The sequence below is a fragment of the Aotus nancymaae genome, unplaced genomic scaffold (genome assembly GCF_030222135.1).
Source record: "Aotus nancymaae isolate 86718 unplaced genomic scaffold, 86718_ANA_hifiasm-v0.15.2.pri h1tg000006l, whole genome shotgun sequence".
NCBI lineage: Eukaryota > Metazoa > Chordata > Mammalia > Primates > Aotidae > Aotus > Aotus nancymaae.
This window is the reverse complement of record NW_026988417.1, coordinates 5,974,408-5,993,171: the sequence shown is the minus strand read 5'-3', so window position 1 is coordinate 5,993,171 and position 18,764 is coordinate 5,974,408. Positions and strand designations below refer to the sequence as shown.

Genomic DNA, 18,764 nt, shown 5'->3' with positions numbered 1-18,764 from the left:
CTCCAGGACCAGCGCGGCCGGGCGCCGCCGCCATTGTGACTCAGTGCCCCCCATTCCGACCTCTGAGCCCAGAACCATCAGACAGGAAGCAGTGCCGCGTTAAGCCCCCGTTTTTGTGATAAATGGTTAACGGCGGCCACGGAAACTCACAGAACCCTCACCGCAGAGTGACCGAAAGCCGGGCTGCAGTCATTAGGTCTTTGAAACGCTACCAAGTGGCCACAAAAGGAAGAATTAGGCTGAGCCTTGAAGTGTCCTCGGAGCCATGAACTACTGAGTTGGAGGCACTGCCAGGTGTCAGCACCGCAGCAAAGCGTTAAGGGCGCCCCAGTGTGCAAAGTCCAAACGAACAGAGAAGGAAGAACGAATGGAGAAGCACACAGAAAAACAGGACAAATAAAAAGAAAGAAGTCAGACAGTGGAAGTTGGCCCACTTATGTCGCACATCAACGTGGGAAGTAAAAGTTCCTCTTCAACTCAGCCGGGCGCGGTGGCTCACGCCTGTAATCCCAGCACTTTGGGAGGCCAAGGAGGGCAGATCACGAGGTCAGGAGTTCAAGACCAGTCTGGCCAACACAGTAAACCCTGTCTCTACTAAAAATACAAAAATTAGCTGGGCGTGGTGGCAGGCGCCTGTAATACCAGCTACTTGGGAGGCTGAGGCAGGAGAATCTCTTGAACCTGGGAGGTGGAGGTTGCAGTGAGCCGAGATTGTGCCACTGCACTCCAGCCCGGGCGACAGAGCCAGACTCAGTCAGGAAAAAAATAGGATAAATCATAAGTGTGCTAATAACTGTTTGTTAAGCCCTATGCTATGTAGCTATTAGACATGCCATGCTTACAGGCATGTAGTATATTCTACGTCCTTGTACTTTAACAAAGATGTGCTCACAGGCATGTCCCAGCTCACAGCCTATGCCCCTTACCTGTTTAAAGGTTTTCAGTTGTTAGCCAGTCAGGTTTTAGTTTAGATTGTGAGGTCTGGCTCCGGCCAGTGGAGATCAGACACAGCAGTGAGGACGACCCCAGATGCGTGAGGGAGAAATATGTCTGCTTTCCTTTGTTCATTGTACTCTCATGGCAAGATGGCTAGCGAGGGTACCCTTCCTGCAGTCCAGGAAGTAAGAATTGCTTGCTAAGTAACAGATCTTTTGTCTCAGTGCTGATTTTTCTTTGTGGCACCGAGCATCCGTTTCCCACGTTCAAAAAAAGGTCAATTGGCCAACCCTGCCAATGAGACGACAGAGGCAAGAAGAGGGTGCCAGTCACATGCAGTTTGCAGGAAACACGCCCATCAAAAAGGACCCACATGAGTTAAAGGAAGAGAAGTAAAAATGAGTAAATATTTAAAAGTAACCAGGAGGGTCAGCGTCTGCCTCGCACAGGAAACAGACTTTAGAGCCAGGCGTTATCAGGGACGTGGCCATCGTGAGAAAGGTTCGACTCCTCAGACGGTGAAACAGCCTCCAAATACAAGAAGCAAAAACTGTGGGGCGCGGCCGCCGGCTGGTCCCGACGCTGGGAGATTTCGCAGCTCCTGGATTACCGACGCATCTGACAGACAAAGCAAAAAGAGAGGGGATTCAGGGCAACGTGATTAACCGTCTCGGCGTGAGAGAGACGTGGAACTCTGTGCCTAGAACGTGGCGTTCTGCGACCTTTTCAAGTACACTGGGAACAATCCCTAAATGGAGAGGCAGGTCCCACCGTGTCTCAGACACAGGCAGACGGCCCACACCTGAGGCGCAGCGTGATGAGAGCAGAAAGCAGCTCCCGAGGTGCATCTTTTCCATCCTGTACGTTTGAAAATTCAAGACCACACTTCTGAATATCTCACGGGACTCAGAAGAAATGATGTGATCGTGGAAATGTCAAAAATCAGCGAGACATTGCTAACCTGACTTAGAAGGCGCTGCAGCTGTAAATGGCAACGTTAGAACCGGAGAAGCGCCCGGAATCCATAAGCTCAGCACCGATTTGAGAAGTCAGAGCGCGAAGGCAGAGTAATCCGACGACAAGCGGGAGAGCAGATGCAGAAAGTCCCCGAGGCGACACCAAGGAAACAAAGACGCCCCAGAGAAGACCGATGAGAATGTCAGAAATGGAGGGACACAGCCCTCAGCGCACACCAGAGGCTACGGGATAGCCAAGGAGCAACTTTGTGCCAATACAGTGAAAGCCCTGGGCAGCAGGGACGACATACTAGGAGCAAACGCTTTCAGACTCCAGGAAGAACGGAAAGCTGAAAGTCTCATAACCAGCAAAAAAGGACATCCGTGGATTTAGTCTTCTCACAAAAAAAAAAAAATCAGTTTTTCCATGTTTTCTCTGACTTCTGCCAGACTGTCAAGAAACAGATGATGTCAGTGTTAGATTAATCTCCCCAGTAACAGAGAAGTCGGCAGCTCCTCCCATCCTTCCCCGCTCCTCCCAGACTGCTCCAGAGCAGCACAAAAAATACACACAAAGATAAGCTGTCATCTCTCAGCTCAGCCTTTTTGCTCCCCTTCTTCCCTCCCTGACGGGGTCTCGCTCTGTCACCCAGGCTGGAGTGCAGTGGCACAATCATAGCTCACTGCAGCCTCAACCTCCTGGGCTCAAGCAATCCTCCCACCTCAGCCTCCCAAATAGCCAAGACTACAGGCATAGGACACCATTCCCAGCTAAGTGTCTTTTTAGAGACAGGATCTAACTATGTTGCCCAAGCTGGTCTTGAACTCCTGGGCTCAAGTGATCCTCCCACCTCAGCCTCCCAAAACACTGGGATTATAAGGCGTGAGCCACTGTGCCCGGCTCCAGTTTAACCCTAAAATGCTACAAATGTCCTAGAACAGATTGCAGGAGGAACAGTCGTACAAACATTTCAGTCAGCGCAGGGTAAAAGCATTCGATAAAATGTACACGTCTACCTCGTAAGCCGGGAACACAACACAATGCCCCATCCTAATAAAGGAATCTGTCGAAAGCTAGAGACAGCCTCCTTCCTAACGGGGCTCCCTTAGAAAGGGGGTCGGGCAGTGAGCCCCATCCGTGCGTCCATTCCACTGTCCGCTGGAGGCCCCAGCACAGGCACACAGAAAGGAAAGAAAAGACGGGGCAGAAGCAGGAGGGAGCGGCCGGGCTTCCCAGGCACACAGCTGTCTACGCAGAACCAGCAAAAGAAAGCGTTGGTGTAGACGGGCAGGTTGGAAATCCCTGCACAGAAGGCCTGGAACCGGCGAGGGGCCCAGGCACTGGTGAGCACGCAGTGGCCCGTGTGAGTGGTCAGCCGGCGGGCCTTGGAGCCCGCAGGGAGCGGTTCTTCCTTGGGGATTTTTCCCCAGCCCTGTGAGCCTTTGCTTTTGAGGGGTTATTCCCATGTCAGCTTTACAAAAATTGAAATCGCTTGTTCTCACTGCTTGGTTTTTTTCGTTGAGGCGGAAGTTGTGCAACATGAAATCGTCCGACGGCGTGGGGCGCGGGGACGGCCGCCTCCGCTGCAGCCAGACACCCCTCCTCTTTCTTGTCTTCAGCAGAAGGTGGCGTGAAAAAGGAGGGGAGAAGCAGAGACGCCAAAAAGAGACGCCTAGCGAAGAAGGGCAGGAAGGTGGGTGGGGCCTGTGGCGGGGGATCTGGCGGGCGGGCACAGCGGGACCCTGCGTGACCCTGGTCTGTGATTACAGGGCAGCTTCCCCCGGGTCATCCCCCCCGACTGCGTCATAGTCGACTCAGACAACTTCAAGTGTATCCTTTGATGGATGTGGGGGCGGAGGGCCCAGACCCCGCCCCATGCTCCTGTTTCTCCTTGACTGGAACTCAGTCATCGTGGACCCGTGTGAGGAGGCCCAGGGCCCAGGTGGGTGCTGCACAGGGCTCCCCGCTCAGGCACACGCTGGCCTCCGCCTCCTGCTGGCCTGCGGTGGTGGGTAGCAGCTGGTACCCGCCTCCTTGAGGTGCTGAAATCAGCATACGTGCTTGCCCTGTTTCGGCTTTAAATATTTTAATTTGTTGGGGTTTTCTCTCTTGCTAGCCTGGTTCTACCATAACCCTACTGGCGCATGGCAGGGCACTGACATATCCGCCCGCCTTCGCTGTGACCCCTCCCCAGGGACCCCGGCCCTGCGCACCCGTGTGTGACAGAGCACGTCATGTGTCTCCGCCCCATTCTCCTTGTAGAAATGCTGACTCCTGTCTCCATCACCCAAGAAATTTTGGAAAGATTCCAAGACACATTCACGTCGCGATGGGTGGGACATCTGGGAAGCAGGCAGTTTCCCAGGTTCGGAGCTGGGTTCCCAGGAGCTGTTTGCATGTGTCGGGTCTCAGGGGTCCAGCGAGGAGCCACTGCTCCCACCCCGGGCTCCCTGGGTCTGCCCTGTCTTAAGTCCCACCAGGCACAGCACACAATGCCGAGACAGATCTGGCTCCTTGAGTCCTCACAGAGACTGGGCGAGGGGCACTGTTACCCACTTTACAGATGGTGACCCGGGGCCCCCAGCGTCACTGATAGCACATGGTCCAGCAGCAGGGGCCGCCTCTTCACCCCCAGCACTGCAGCCGCTCCACAGACCAGTCACAGACTGCCCCCCAGGTGCCCTCGGGGTTCCGTGGTCCAGAGGGGTCCAGAAGCACCAGCAGAGAACCAGAGCAACCAGGGAGGGAGCGCCACGGGTGGGAGGGGGTCCTTCCATGTTGCAGGCTCCATGCCAGGGGCGGGGCTTCAGGGACAGGTGTGTGAAGCACAGGTGTGTACAAGGGGCACAGGTGCAAGGGCAGGTGTGTGCGGGGGCAGGTGTGTGCGGGGGCAGGTGTGTACGGGGGTGGGTGTACAGGTGTGTACAGGAGCAGGTGTGTGTGGGGGCGGGTGTGTGCGGGGGCAGGTGTGTGCGGGGGCAGGTGTGTACAGGGGTGGGTGTGTACAGGGGCGGGTGTGTACAGGGGTGGGTGTACAGGTGTGTGCGGGGGCAGGTGTGTGCGGGGGCAGGTGTGTACAGGGGCAGGTGTGTACAGGGGCGGGTGTGTACAGGGGTGGGTGTACAGGTGTGTACAGGAGCAGGTGTGTGCAAGGGCAGGTGTGTGCGGGGGCAGGTGTGTGCAGGGGCAGGTGTGTACAGGGGTGGGTGTACAGGTGTGTACAGGAGCAGGTGTGTGCGGGGGCAGGTGTGTGCGGGGGCAGGTGTGTATGGGGGCGGGTCTACAGGTGTGTGTGGGGGCAGGTGTGTGCAGTGGTGGGCAGGGGTGTGCAGGGACAGGTGTGTGTGGGGGCAGGTGTGTGTGGGGGCAGGTGTGTGCGGGGGCAGGTGTGTATGGGGGCGGGTCTACAGGTGTGTGTGTGGGCAGGTGTGTGCAGTGGTGGGCAGGGGTGTGCAGGGACAGGTGTGTACGGGGGTGGGTCTACAGGTGTGTACAGGAGCAGATGTGTGCGGGGGCAGGTGTGTACAGGGGCGGGTCTACAGGTGTGTGTGGGGGCAGGTGTGTTGGGAAGCGGGGCTGCAGGGGCAGGGTTGGGGTCGGGTATGGAAGGAGGGAACCCTGGTCTGGTCACCGTCTCCCCTGCCTGGAGTACTGGGGGTACCCTCCACATGCTTGGCATTGGGAAAGCCTCTCCTAGCGCTTCCCACAGCCAGCCCTGCCCGGGGAAGGGGTGTTCGTTCCAGCACAGAAGTCCATGCTCACGGCGAGTCCAGCTGACTAGGCTTCATCCTAACCCATGATCAGAGCACAGAGGACAGAGGCATGGGCATTGGGAAAATGAAAGAAAGTTGTGTTTAACGCGCAAACGGGATGGGCGTGTGTGGCCTGCTTGAAGAATGCGCGCTGGGGTCTGGTGCAGGTGCGTGGCCACTGTTCACCCACGCTCTCCTCTCTCTGCAGCCAGGCCCAGTGGGAGCAGGCCCTGGGCAGCTGCAGCGGCTTCTTCTTCTATGGGATGGAGCGCTTCCTGTCCCATGTAGTAGTGGAGAGATTGGTCGCCATGAACTTGCAAGGTGAGAGGGGTCCTCTGGCCACCCCTCCACGGGCACAGGACAAATCCATCTGAGGGCAGAGCAGGGCCGCCGTCATCTGCTGTGGCCACAGGCCCCTCCTGTCTGCAGGTGGACGGCCCACACAGATGTGGCAGCCACGGGGACTTCTGCCCCCCTTCTTCATTTCTCAGAGTGTCCCCACTCCCCCTGCCCAGCTTTTCAGACCTGGCAGGCCTGTCAGTGCTGGGCCCAGGATCTCAGGAAGGATGGGGTGGGCAATTCAGGACCTTGCTGGTCACGGCCCCTCCCTCAGGGCTCCTCTAGTCTAATCGTGGGCACTTGGGGCCTCGCCTTCCCCTTCACTGTCCACCGGCACGGAGGGTCTGCCAGGTGTGGCCCTGCTGTGTCTGGCACAGTGACACCCCAGCCAGCTCCAGGATGGGGGGCTTTTGGCAGGAGGTGGGGACAGCACAGCAGGCTGAGGGTGTGGCATGAGTGTGGCAGGCGTGACCGCCGTCTCGAGCACACGTGTAGGGGCATATCGCCCCATCACGCGCCACGGCCTGAGGGCACCGACAGAGACAGCAGCCTGCCCTGGTCAGCAGGCACGACCACTTGGACACCGCAGGGTGAGCGGTCAGGAGGCAGGCGTGGCTCAGCCCTGTGCCAAGGCCACCTCCCTGTCTCAGCTACTATGGCTGCCACCCTACCAGGATGACCCTGTGTAGGGCCAGCCCACTCGCTGTGACCTTCTCTCACGGGGCTGCAGATGGCTCCGCTGTGTGGGGTTGGTGGGAGCCTTTCGGGGACCTGAGAGGTGTGCTCCCTGTGAGGTGCGTGGGCCTCCTGGGGGCACTGAGACCACCCTGCAGGGCAGAGGAAGGCAATGAGGGGTGCCCAGGTGGGCTTCCCACCACTTCCTCTTGCCTGCACAGTCATCTGGAGGAGGCTGTGAAGGGTCTGGGCTCCTGAGGCCCGCCGGGTTCACTGTGGCCAGGGTGTCCCTGGAAAGAACCTGACAGTTGTGAGGTTGGAGCCTGAAGCTGAGTGGCCAGCATGCTGCGGCCCGGAGGCACAGGCCCCCCACACTCCCACCCCTGCGTCGGGCCACGGCTGCTGAGCCACCCTTCCTGCCCTTACCCCCTTCCCGTCGGCAGAGTGCCAGGTGCTGGTCCTGCTGGACCTGGCTCGGTCCTACCAGAGCATGAGGCGGCACGTGGAGAGCTCGGAGTACAGGAGGTGCCTGGCTGCCCGGGGGAGGAGGTGCAGAGGGCGGAGAGGTCAGATGGGGGGCAGGGGGTGCCACAGGAGAGCAGGGACTCAGGGGACGGGTTTCAAGAACTGTGAGAGCCGCTGGGGCGCACGTGCATTCCATCAATTGGGCAGATGCGTGTGCATAGGGAGGGGCGGCTCAGCTGGGCCCCCTGGCGCCAGCCCACAGGAGCCGGGTCCCCGCAGCGCCTCAAAGCCGTCCCTGGAGGATCCTGTCGACGTGGCCATCCTGCTGAGCCTGGTGGGGGTCAAGAGCATCCTGGAGAACCAGTGGTCCACACTGCTGCAGGACAACGCGCTGCGGGCCAGCGTCCTTTGGGAAAGTGCGTGGGCGCCGGGCACCCCGGGCCTGTCCCGCAGCCCTTCAGCAAGGCTGCCAGGGTGTCCACGCCTGCCTGAGGGGTCGCTTCTCCCGTAGATCTGTTGGCCGTCGGGAAGCCAGTTGGAGAAACGGTGCGCCTCCTTCAGGAGATGAGCGGCGATGAGGCGGTGAACCAAGGTGAGGGGGGCGGCCGGCACGTCCTTCAGCGCCCTCCGCAGCCACTGCCCGTGGGACACGTGCTCCCCACAGCCCTCCAGGGACACGTGTCTCGGCTTCCCCGTGGGGAACTGGGATTCCAGACACTAGCTAGGAGCCAGAAAGAGGAGGGCTTGTTCTCGCCTGGAAGTTGCCTGCGTCTCTGCACTGCCCCAGCCCCCCGCAGTGGCGCAAGCCTCAGCAGTGACGCCCGCAATGCCGTGGCTCCGGAACCCAGAGGGAAAGCGTCGCGGTCATCAGAGACCGCGACAGCTCCAGTCACGCGAACCCCACGAGCCTGGGGCTCTCTGGGAACCAGTGAGAAATCCAGGGGGCAGCTGTGCCAGGCCCCTCCCACAGCGAGGGCCGGACATCCCCTGGATGTGGCCAGGAGTCCCCCCCTGGGAAGAGGCCTCCCGGAAGAGGAATGCATGGGCCGAGGGTGGAGAGCAGCCTGACTGTCACATCACACCCAGCGCCTGTCCCTCTCACGGCCTCACAGGGGAAACGTCGGGAAGGGGCACAGGACATGGTCTGTTCTCAAACACGGACAGGCGGAACCCCACCCACTCATCCTTCAGAGTCAGCAAAACCCTCCTGCCGTGGTCGGGGGAAGCGCAGAGAGGAGCTTCACGGGACCCTGAGTCGAAGCGCTCAGCAGCGCACGGAAGGGGTGGTCTGCCCCGCCTAGGAAGGCGTCCCCCCACCGAGGCCTTCAGTGGCCGCCACCGGCCAGGAGCTTACCGTGTAGAGAGCACGTGGTCCACAGTCTGGGGTGCCGGGCCCAACGACCCGTGCTTGTCGGGGGAGGGAGGGAGCGAGAGGCAGGAGGAAGGCGGACGGAGCGCACGCCTGTCCTGCAAACGCGGAGCCGGGTGCGGACACAGAGGCCGCCGTGGCGTGGCTGGTGTGGCGCTCTGCAGGGGAATCCGGGAAGGGCAGGGCCAGGCCCGAGTTGTTCTGCTGCTGCCGCTCAGCCGTGACCTGCAAGCTCCTGTCCCCGTAGTGCAGGCCTGAGCCCAGGTGACCGACGCTGTTGAGAAGGAAGAGGCAGCAGCCACACCCTAGACGGCCGCCCCCCCCAGCAAAGCAGCTCGCCCGGCCGAGGGGTGGATCGGGGACAGTGGGCTTCGGGTCAGGGGGTCCAGTCCTGGTGCCATCACCCGGCTGTGCGGGGCCTTCCTGCCCTGACCCTCCTGGGCCTGGAAACTGTTGGTGACTTGGACACCTCGGTGCAGGAGGGGTGTGCACGTGGTGGGGGCGCCCTGGGAGGCCTGGCGGATGGCAGTGTGTTCCCCTCGGCACCCTCAGTCAGGGCACCTGCCATGCCCGCCCCTGTGCCCTGGCCCTCGGCCAAGCTGGACGTCCTGCGGGTCCTCGGGGTTCACGGCTCCCGTCCCTCCCTCCACAGACGAGGCTTCTCAGACCTTGAAGGACAAGGTGCTCCTGCTGCTGCAGCCGCGGCTCCAAAGCTCCGAGCTCCTTCCCACCACGCTCAACTTGGTCCTGTATGGGCTGCTGCACCAAGCCGTCGGGTAGCGCGGCTGTCCTTCGCCCTGCCCCTCTGCCAACCCACAGCCCTCCATCCCCACCTCCCGGCCCTCTCTCCCCAGCCCTTAGCGCGGCCTCAGCCTGAGACCTCCCCACACTGTGCCCTCCTGCCGGGCAGTCGCCTGGACCTCGAGCTGTGCCTGCCCGTGTGCGCCATGGGGTCTGTGTCGGGGCTGGAGCTGCGTCTCTCCCTAGGGCCGGGACAAGGGCGGCCTCCCATCGGGAGGCTTCCACAGCCGGCGGGCTCATTTATGCTGGCAGCAAAACCGCCTTTCCCTGGGGAGGAGGCCCCCCCGGCAGAGCCCCAGGAGACAAAGCCTCTCAGCACTGCGCCGGTGCTGGGTCGCTCAGACCAGGAGGACCGTTAGGACCTGTTAGGCTGGTTTTGATTTGAGTGTTCTAGTAAACAACAAAAGTCAGTCTCTGTGTGTGGTCTCTGTGAGTCTCTGTGTGTGGTCTCTGGGACCCGAGGCTCTGTGTGTGGTCTGTGAGTCTCTGTGTGTGGTCTCTGGGACCCGAGGATCTGTGTGTGGTCTGTGAGTCTCTGTGTGTGGTCTCTGGGACCCGAGGCTCTGTGTGTGGTCTGTGAGTCTCTGTGTGTGGTCTCTGGGACCCGAGGCTCTGTGTGTGGTCTGTGAGTCTCTGTGTGTGGTCTCTGGGACCCGAGGCTCTGTGTGTGGTCTGTGAGTCTCTGTGTGTGGTCTCTGGGACCCGAGGCTCTGTGTGTGGTCTGTGAGTCTCTGTGTGTGGTCTCTGGGACCCGAGGCTCTGTGTGTGGTCTGTGAGTCTCTGTGTGTGGTCTCTGGGACCCGAGGCTCTGTGTGTGGTCTGTGAGTCTCTGTGTGTGGTCTCTGGGACCCGAGGCTCTGTGTGTGGTCTGTGAGTCTCTGTGTGTGGTCTGTGAGTCTGTGTGTGGTCTGTGAGTCTCTGTGTGTGGTCTCTGGGACCCGAGGCTCTGTGTGTGGTCTGTGAGTCTGTGTGTGTGGTCTCTGTGAGTGTCTGTGTGTGGTCTGTGAGTCTGTGTGTGGTCTGTGAGTCTCTGTGTGTGGTCTCTGTGAGTCTGTGTGTGGTCTCTGGGACCCCGAGGCTCTGTGTGTGGTCTGTGAGTCTCTGTGTGTGGTCTCTGTGAGTGTGTGTGGTCTGTGAGTGTCTGTGTGTGGTCTGTGAGTCTCTGTGTGGTCTCTGTGAGTCTGTGTGTGGTCTCTGGCACCCGAGGCTCTGTGTGTGGTCTGTGAGTCTCTGTGTGTGGTCTGTGAGTCTGTGTGTGGTCTGTGAGTCTCTGTGTGTGGTCTCTGTGAGTCTGTGTGTGGTCTCTGGGACCCGAGGCTCTGTGTGTGGTCTGTGAGTCTCTGTGTGTGGTCTCTGTGAGTGTCTGTGTGTGGTCTCTGTGAGTGTGTGTGGTCTGTGAGTGTCTGTGTGTGGTCTGTGAGTCTGTGTGTGGTCTGTGAGTCTCTGTGTGTGGTCTCTGTGAGTGTGTGTGGTCTGTGAGTGTCTGTGTGTGGTCTGTGAGTCTGTGTGTGGTCTGTGAGTCTCTGTGTGTGGTCTCTGTGAGTGTCTGTGTGTGGTCTCTGTGAGTGTGTGTGGTCTGTGAGTGTCTGTGTGTGGTCTGTGAGTCTGTGTGTGATCTGTGAGTCTCTGTGTGTGGTCTCTGTGAGTCTGTGTGTGGTCTCTGGGACCCGAGGCTCTGTGTGTGGTCTGTGAGTCTCTGTGTGTGGTCTCTGTGAGTGTGTGTGGTCTGTGAGTGTCTGTGTGTGGTCTGTGAGTCTGTGTGTGGTCTGTGAGTCTCTGTGTGTGGTCTCTGGGACCCGAGGCTCTGTGTGTGGTCTGTGAGTCTGTGTGTGGTCTGTGAGTCTCTGTGTGTGGTCTGTGAGTCTGTGTGTGATCTGTGAGTCTCTGTGTGTGGTCTCTGTGAGTCTGTGTGTGGTCTCTGGGACCCGAGGCTCTGTGTGTGGTCTGTGAGTCTCTGTGTGTGGTCTCTGTGACCCGAGGCTCTGTGTGTGGTCTGTGAGTCTGTGTGTGTGGTCTCTGTGAGTGTCTGTGTGTGGTCTGTGAGTCTCTGTGTGTGGTCTGTGAGTCTCTGTGTGTGGTCTCTGGGACCCGAGGCTCTGTGTGTGGTCTGTGAGTCTGTGTGTGTGGTCTCTGTGAGTGTCTGTGTGTGGTCTGTGAGTCTGTGTGTGGTCTGTGAGTCTCTGTGTGTGGTCTCTGTGAGTCTGTGTGTGGTCTCTGGGACCCCGAGGCTCTGTGTGTGGTCTGTGAGTCTCTGTGTGTGGTCTCTGTGAGTGTCTGTGTGTGGTCTCTGTGAGTGTGTGTGGTCTGTGAGTGTCTGTGTGTGGTCTGTGAGTCTCTGTGTGGTCTCTGTGAGTCTGTGTGTGGTCTCTGGCACCCGAGGCTCTGTGTGTGGTCTGTGAGTCTCTGTGTGTGGTCTGTGAGTCTGTGTGTGGTCTGTGAGTCTCTGTGTGTGGTCTCTGTGAGTCTGTGTGTGGTCTCTGGGACCCGAGGCTCTGTGTGTGGTCTGTGAGTCTCTGTGTGTGGTCTCTGTGAGTGTCTGTGTGTGGTCTCTGTGAGTGTGTGTGGTCTGTGAGTGTCTGTGTGTGGTCTGTGAGTCTGTGTGTGGTCTGTGAGTCTCTGTGTGTGGTCTCTGTGAGTGTGTGTGGTCTGTGAGTGTCTGTGTGTGGTCTGTGAGTCTGTGTGTGGTCTGTGAGTCTCTGTGTGTGGTCTCTGTGAGTCTGTGTGTGGTCTCTGGGACCCGAGGCTCTGTGTGTGGTCTGTGAGTCTCTGTGTGTGGTCTCTGTGAGTGTCTGTGTGTGGTCTCTGTGAGTGTGTGTGGTCTGTGAGTCTGTGTGTGGTCTGTGAGTCTCTGTGTGTGGTCTCTGTGAGTCTGTGTGTGGTCTCTGGGACCCGAGGCTCTGTGTGTGGTCTGTGAGTCTCTGTGTGTGGTCTCTGTGAGTGTCTGTGTGTGGTCTCTGTGAGTGTGTGTGGTCTGTGAGTGTCTGTGTGTGGTCTGTGAGTCTGTGTGTGATCTGTGAGTCTCTGTGTGTGGTCTCTGTGAGTCTGTGTGTGGTCTCTGGGACCCGAGGCTCTGTGTGTGGTCTGTGAGTCTCTGTGTGTGGTCTCTGTGAGTGTGTGTGGTCTGTGAGTGTCTGTGTGTGGTCTGTGAGTCTGTGTGTGGTCTGTGAGTCTCTGTGTGTGGTCTCTGGGACCCGAGGCTCTGTGTGTGGTCTGTGAGTATCTGTGTGTGGTCTCTGTGAGTGTCTGTGTGTGGTCTCTGTGAGTGTGTGTGGTCTGTGAGTGTCTGTGTGTGGTCTGTGAGTCTGTGTGTGATCTGTGAGTCTCTGTGTGTGATCTGTGAGTCTCTGTGTGTGGTCTCTGTGAGTCTGTGTGTGGTCTCTGTGAGTCTCTGTGAGTGTCTCTGTGAGTCTCTGTCTCTGTCAGTGTCTCTGTGAGTGTCTCTGTCTCTGTGAGTGTCTCTGTGAGTCTCTGTCTCTGTGAGTCTCTGTCTCTGAGTGTCTCTGAGTCTCTGTCTCTGTGTCTCTGTGAGTCTGTCTCTGTGAGTGTCTCTGTGTCTCTGTGAGTCTCTGTCTCTGAGTGTCTCTGTGAGTCTCTGTCTCTGTGAGTGTCTCTGTGAGTCTCTGTCTCTGAGTGTCTCTGTGAGTCTCTGTCTCTGTCAGTGTCTCTGTGAGTGTCTCTGTCTCTGTGAGTGTCTCTGTGAGTCTCTGTCTCTGTGAGTCTCTGTCTCTGAGTGTCTCTGTGAGTCTCTGTCTCTGTGAGTGTCTCTGTGAGTCTCTGTCTCTGTGAGTGTCTCTGTGAGTCTCTGGGACTTGGGGTGGCTCTGGTGGGTGCTTCTGGCCCAGCCTTAGCGCTGCTGCCATGGACACCAGCACCTTCTGGGATGCTGGCCCGTGAGAAACGCACCACTTGAAGATGGAAACAACCAGTTTAATTACCCCATTTCCAACACAGAAATCAATTTCCAATACATTTTCCAATACATCTTCACCCTTAAGAATAAAAGGCAGCAGTGGTTCCTGGGAAGGGCAGGTGGAGCGAGAGCCCTGCGTGGGATCAGGGTCTTGGGTACAGGGCAGAGGGGACAGAGCCAAGGGGACAGGGACCTGGGGACAGGGTGAGGGGACCCAGCCAAGGGTTAGACCTGAGGCCGTGGGGCCACTAGGCTGCTCAGTCCTCTCCAGGCTCCCTTCCTGAGTGCAGGGCTGGGCCCTGGGAGCCCCCGCCCCTCCTTGCCGAGCTCAGGGCCCTGCACCCTCTGAGGGATGCCTCACCTCGGTCCTGTTCCCAGGGGTTGCCCTCCCCTGCCCCTCCCCCACACCCCCCTCTGGTCCCACAGCCTCTCCAGCTGGGCTCCGAGGGGCCTGGGCGTAGGTTCCTGGGATGGCCCCACTCGCTGGGCTGACACGCTGACCCCCACGGCCCATCCCACTGTCCTCAAGTGTCGTCAGCACGGCATGGAGGGGCTCCCGCCGTGAGGGTGACTGGAGGGACACGCCCGCCTGGCTACTCATCACCGCACTGGCGGCCAGTGTGATCTAACTGTCTGACATTTTTATCACAATTCATTGGGACCGGAGAGAGAAGGCTAGATTGATACCCCGTGCAGTCGGCTAATGGCCCGCACAGCACTGATGGCCAAATTACAGGGAGCTCTTAAATGTTCTTATTACAGATTTTAATACTTTGTGACAAGAGGCGAGAGGTGGGTTGAGATAATGGGGATGCGGCCGAGCTCTGCCTGCTGCCTGCAGCTGGGGCCTGCCCGGACCTGCTTGTCTTTCTGGGTGGGACTGGGGTGCTGGAAGGACTTGGGGTGCTCAACGGCCCGGGAAGAGACCAGGGGGCCGGTCCCTGCGACCCATGACCCCAGGAGACCTCATCTTTGGAAGGAGGCTCTCAAGGCCCAGAACCACCCCCTGAGGAGCTGCAGCCGGAGCCCCCAACGGAGGCTGCCCCCCACATCCCTGAGGGCAGAAGGCCGGACCCAGGACCGTCCCTTTTAGAGGCTTGAGAAGGATTTTTCCTGGGAATCCCAGCCTCAGAATGTCCTGCCACCTTTGAGGAGCTTGGAGATCCCAGCCCCTAAATACTGGGTGACCTTCAACAGGGCGAGGCAGCGGCCCCTGCCGCCCCGCTAAATCAGGCCCCAGGAGGGGAAGAGCCAAGGTCTTGGGGCCACAGGACTCACTCGGAAGGGAGAGGAGTGGCCCCATCACAAGCAGCTTTGCTCTCTGGGCTGTGAGGGCCCCTCCCCTCCCTTCTCCCCATCACTGAGCCCCAGCCCTGCAGGGACAGGGGCTGAGACTTCCCAGAACGCTGTGCCTTTCCCGGGGACCAGTTCTTGCTGATTGAAGAACTAGGAGTCACAGAGAACCAGGGTCCCTTAGGAACAGACCCCCCATTAATGGCTGGTTCAAGGCCAGCCTCCCACGGTCCCTTAGAAATCTCACGCCTGTAATCCCAGCACTTTCGGAGGCCAAGGCAGGTGGATCACGAGGTCAAGAGACCATCCTGGCCAACATGATGAAACCCCGTCTCTACTAAAAATACAAAATTAGCAGGGCGTGGTGGTGCATGCCTGTAATCCCAGCTAGTTGGGAGGCTGAGGCAGGAGAATCCCTTGAACTTGGGAGGCAGAGGTTGTGGCGAGCCCAGATCTTGCCACTGCACTCCAGCCTGGTAACAGAGCAAGGCTCTGTCTCAAAAAAGAAACCAACAGAAATAGACCCCCCATTCCTGGCCAGGTGCACAGCCAGCCACCCTTGCAACACGTGTGGCCATTTTACTAAGTTCTGGTTCGAGGGATGTCCATAAAAGAAAAGGCTTGCTCTTTTTTCTCCTGTCAGCAGGCTGGAACAGAATCTGATGGCTGGAGCTTGGTAGCCATGTTGTGCTGTGAGGCGGAACCTACATGCCAAGGGTGGCACAGCCGCAGCTGGAAGGAGCCTGGGTCCTCAGTGCTTTTGGGGCCACGAGCCTCCCATCCTGATCAGCTCACCTCGGACTCCGTAAACACGAGTGAGCGACAGCACTGCCTCTGGTTTAGCTCCCACCAGAGAACCTGATCCTGTGGACGCCATGTACCACGCCTGGGGACAGGGGTCCCAGAGACACGTTTCCCCCTCGAACGTGGAGTCCTTGAGAGCAGGTCTGCATGGGCTTCGAGGGTGGGGCCTGGGCCTGCTCCCCAAGGCTGCTGTGATCCCAGAATCACTTCCGGGGTGACAGTGTTGTTCCTAAGGCCATTCTATCCTGCCTCATCCAGGAATTCTGACCCGGGCAAGAGGCCAGGTGGTAGAGAGGAGTGAGGGGTACTGTGGGCAGAGGACCAGCCCACGAGAGCAAGGCTGCGGAGGGGGCAGCCCAGCACAAGGAAATTCAGGCTCTGTTCTGGTCACTCAGCTTCTCTGGGGAGGCAGAAGGGCCCAGCCACAGCGGAGACTTGAATGTGGAAAGAAGAAACAGGCAGGGCTGTCCCCACCCCCCCTGCAGAGAGATGTCCCCACCCTCACCATGGAGACACATCCCCACCCCCACCTCAGAGAGGTGGTTTCCCAGGCTCACGTGAGGTTTTCCGGTCTCGGGTGAGGTGTCCTGGGCTCAAGTGAGGTTTTTCTGGGCTCGGGTGAGGTTTTCTGGGCTCGGGTGAGGTTTTTCTGAGCTTGGGTGAGGCGTCCTGGGCTCGGGTGAGGCGTCCCGGGCTCGGGTGAGGTTTTTCTGGGCTCGGGTGAGGTTTTTCTGGGCTCGGGTGAGGTTTTTCTGGGCTCGGGTGAGGTTTTTCTGGGCTCGGGTGAGGTTTTCTGGGCTCAGGTGAGGTTTTCTGGGTTCGGGTGAGGCCTACACTGGGGCACCCCCTTCCCTTCTCTCCTCTCCTGTGAGCACCAAGTCACATCACTTGGGCTGCGCCACATCCTGGCGCAGGCCTTAGCCGAGGAGGGGTTTACTGGCTCTGGGTGGTAAACCCCTGCCCACCTGTGCTGTGGGACAGGGCATCAAAGGTGGCTGTGTGGCCTGAGGGGCTGGCATGGAAGCTGTGGAGCCGCCTCCCCCTGGCATCTGTGTTGGGGGTTGCCTCTTCCGAGGAGGCCCTGCAGCCCAGTACTCCCCACACTCCACAAGACCCCTGTCCCTGTGGCTCACCATGTAGCGTGCTCGAGGGCTATGGCAAAAATGGGTCCACAGCTCCCCCGAGCAGCCAGAAGCCACCCCTCCTCCCCAGCCCCTTCTCCTAACTCACTGAGCAAAACCCAGGGCAACCAGGGCCCAGCACCCAAAATGTCCCTGGTCCTTCCAAGTTCAGTTCTACAATGAACTCCACAGCTACACACTGCCCCAGTCCACCCATCTCCATATGGCTTGTGAGCCACTGTGACCCCAGGCTTCCCCCTAGATGTGCCCATCCTGGAATCCCACGAATCAGGGCAGCATGTGTGAGGCCCCAGCCACGACTACAGCCTGATTTCCCAGGGGAAATGCACACACGCCCCCGCCCCCGCCGCCACCCCACCTCGTCCAGCCCAGCCACCTCGACCACTTTCTGGGTCACACCATGAATCACGGCTCCGAACAGGATTGTTCTGTCACGTAACAGCAGTGGAGGACACTGGGGGAGGTGAGAAGGACCACAGAAAACAACCCAAGACCACGCAGACCCTTGTGGCGCCTAAGCCATATTCACATGGTTGCAGAAAGAGGAGCCACGGAGACATGTTAAACTGGAATTATTCCACCAAGGTAATGTGTCCAAAGAGTCATCTTGATTAAAAATATCACATAAGTTTTTTTCTTACAATGACATACAGGTATTGAAACTCTTATGTTTGTTTAAAAATCATTTTTTACTCTTTATCTTATAACCTGACCAAGGCCACCAATTCCAGCCACAGCGGCCACCAGTTCCAGCCACAGCGGCCACCAGTTCCAGTCACAGCGGCCACCAGTTCCAGCCACAGCGGCCACCAATTCCAGCCACAGCGGCCACCAGTTCCAGCCACAGCGGCCACCATTTCCAGCCACAGCCATACTTTTCTCCGCGCTACAACTTTAGCAAGAAAACAATCCAGAGCCAAGAACATACTTACAGCATGAGTATTTTTTAATTTTTATGTTTTTCTCACTTTACCTGAGTATAAGAAATAGTTAATATCATTTCTAAAAGCAAAATGGAAAAAAAAATTCTCACACCAAAAAAAATTTAATAGAGCTTATTTATAATCTGTTTCACTCTCCCCAAAGGTAGACAAGTTTTATCAACATGCTTGATCAAAGAAAGATTTCCTATTCATACAACACACCACTGGCTGGGCGCGGTGGCTCATGCCCGTGATCCTGGCACTTTGGGAGGCTGAGGTGGGCGGATCACAAGGTCAGGAGTTAGAGACTGGCCTGATCAACATGGTGAAGCCCTATCTCTACTAGAAATACAAAAATTAGCTGGGCATGGTGGCATACGCCCATAATGACAGCTACTCAGGAGGCTGAGGCAGGAGAATCGCTTGAACCCAGGAAGTGGAGGTTGCAGTGAGCCGAGATCAGGCCACTGCACTCTAGCGTGAGTGATAGGGCAAGACTCCATCTCAAAAAAACCACAAAAGGAACCACGCCATTTTACCAGCTTCACGAGAGCCCTGAATTCAAGGCGGAGTGCGCAGTCCTGGAGCTATGCCGGCCGCGACAGAAGCAGTGGCTGGCAATTACGCATCGGTGAGTCCTCTGTGCGATTCTGCGGCTTCCTTCAAATTTAGCAGGATAGGATTTTGCTTCTCATGTCCCTGCCTCTCATGACAATGACAGTCTCCCGTCGATCCTAATTCCTGAGGAGGTGCTGGTTTGGAAAGATCCCATCGTTTGAAGGAATGGCTGCCCCGGCACCCAGAGACCAGGGCGGCAGCGGGCTCTGACCTCCACGTGCGTTCCCACGTGCGTTCCCACGCCTCCCTGAGGGTGGCAGCTCCCACCTTGGTGTGGGCACAGTTCTGGACACCCATCCGCTGCCACCACAGAAATCCCGACACGGAGCCACTAGTGCCTGCGCTGCCTGCCTGGCGTGGACCCTCAGCCCTGCCGGTGAGAAGGGGCGCTGGCGCGTTGGGAGGCTGAGGGCCCAGGACCAGGCTGGCACACCTGGGCTGCACACTGGATGGCTCCCAGAGCAGGTCCTGGGCGAGCTCCCCGCGAGACCCCAGGAATCCACTGTCGCCGTGGCTCAGACTCCAGCAGGTGGAAAACAACAGAAAGGTTTACCTGCAGAGTGCGAGGGGCAGCCTTGAGAAGGGCCAGCCCACCCAACACAGCACGGCAGACGCTCACGGGGGAAAAGGTGCCACCTCCACGCTGCCGAGGCTGTGCCGTTCATCCACCTGGAGATGCCGTGGCCGCCTCTTGGGTGGCTCAGAAGCTGCCTCGAATCTCCAGGCGTCCCCACAGCAAATCTCAGTAGTGAAATGGCTACTCACAGGGGCCGTGGGTTT

General features: G+C 58.5%; 2 protein-coding genes across 4 annotated transcripts in view; one reads left to right on the top strand and one right to left on the bottom strand.

The window, feature by feature from the left end:
* The window catches only part of LOC110567236 (cilia- and flagella-associated protein 46-like), a 61,793-nt gene extending 52,089 nt beyond the window's left edge, over positions 1–9,704 (top strand). The window contains 10 exon segments of the mRNA XM_064365549.1: positions 3,516–3,586; positions 3,663–3,723; positions 3,800–3,835; positions 4,156–4,258; positions 5,854–5,966; positions 7,103–7,184; positions 7,636–7,716; positions 9,146–9,270; positions 9,273–9,367; positions 9,370–9,704. Of these exon segments, the coding sequence (XP_064221619.1) occupies positions 3,516–3,586; positions 3,663–3,723; positions 3,800–3,835; positions 4,156–4,258; positions 5,854–5,966; positions 7,103–7,184; positions 7,636–7,716; positions 9,146–9,270; positions 9,273–9,367; positions 9,370–9,663 (1,061 nt within the window). The 3' untranslated portion in view covers positions 9,664–9,704.
* LOC135270206 (cyclin-Y-like protein 2) overlaps positions 1–18,764 on the bottom strand; it is a 281,562-nt gene that overhangs the window by 200,693 nt on the left and 62,105 nt on the right. The window lies entirely within an intron of this gene.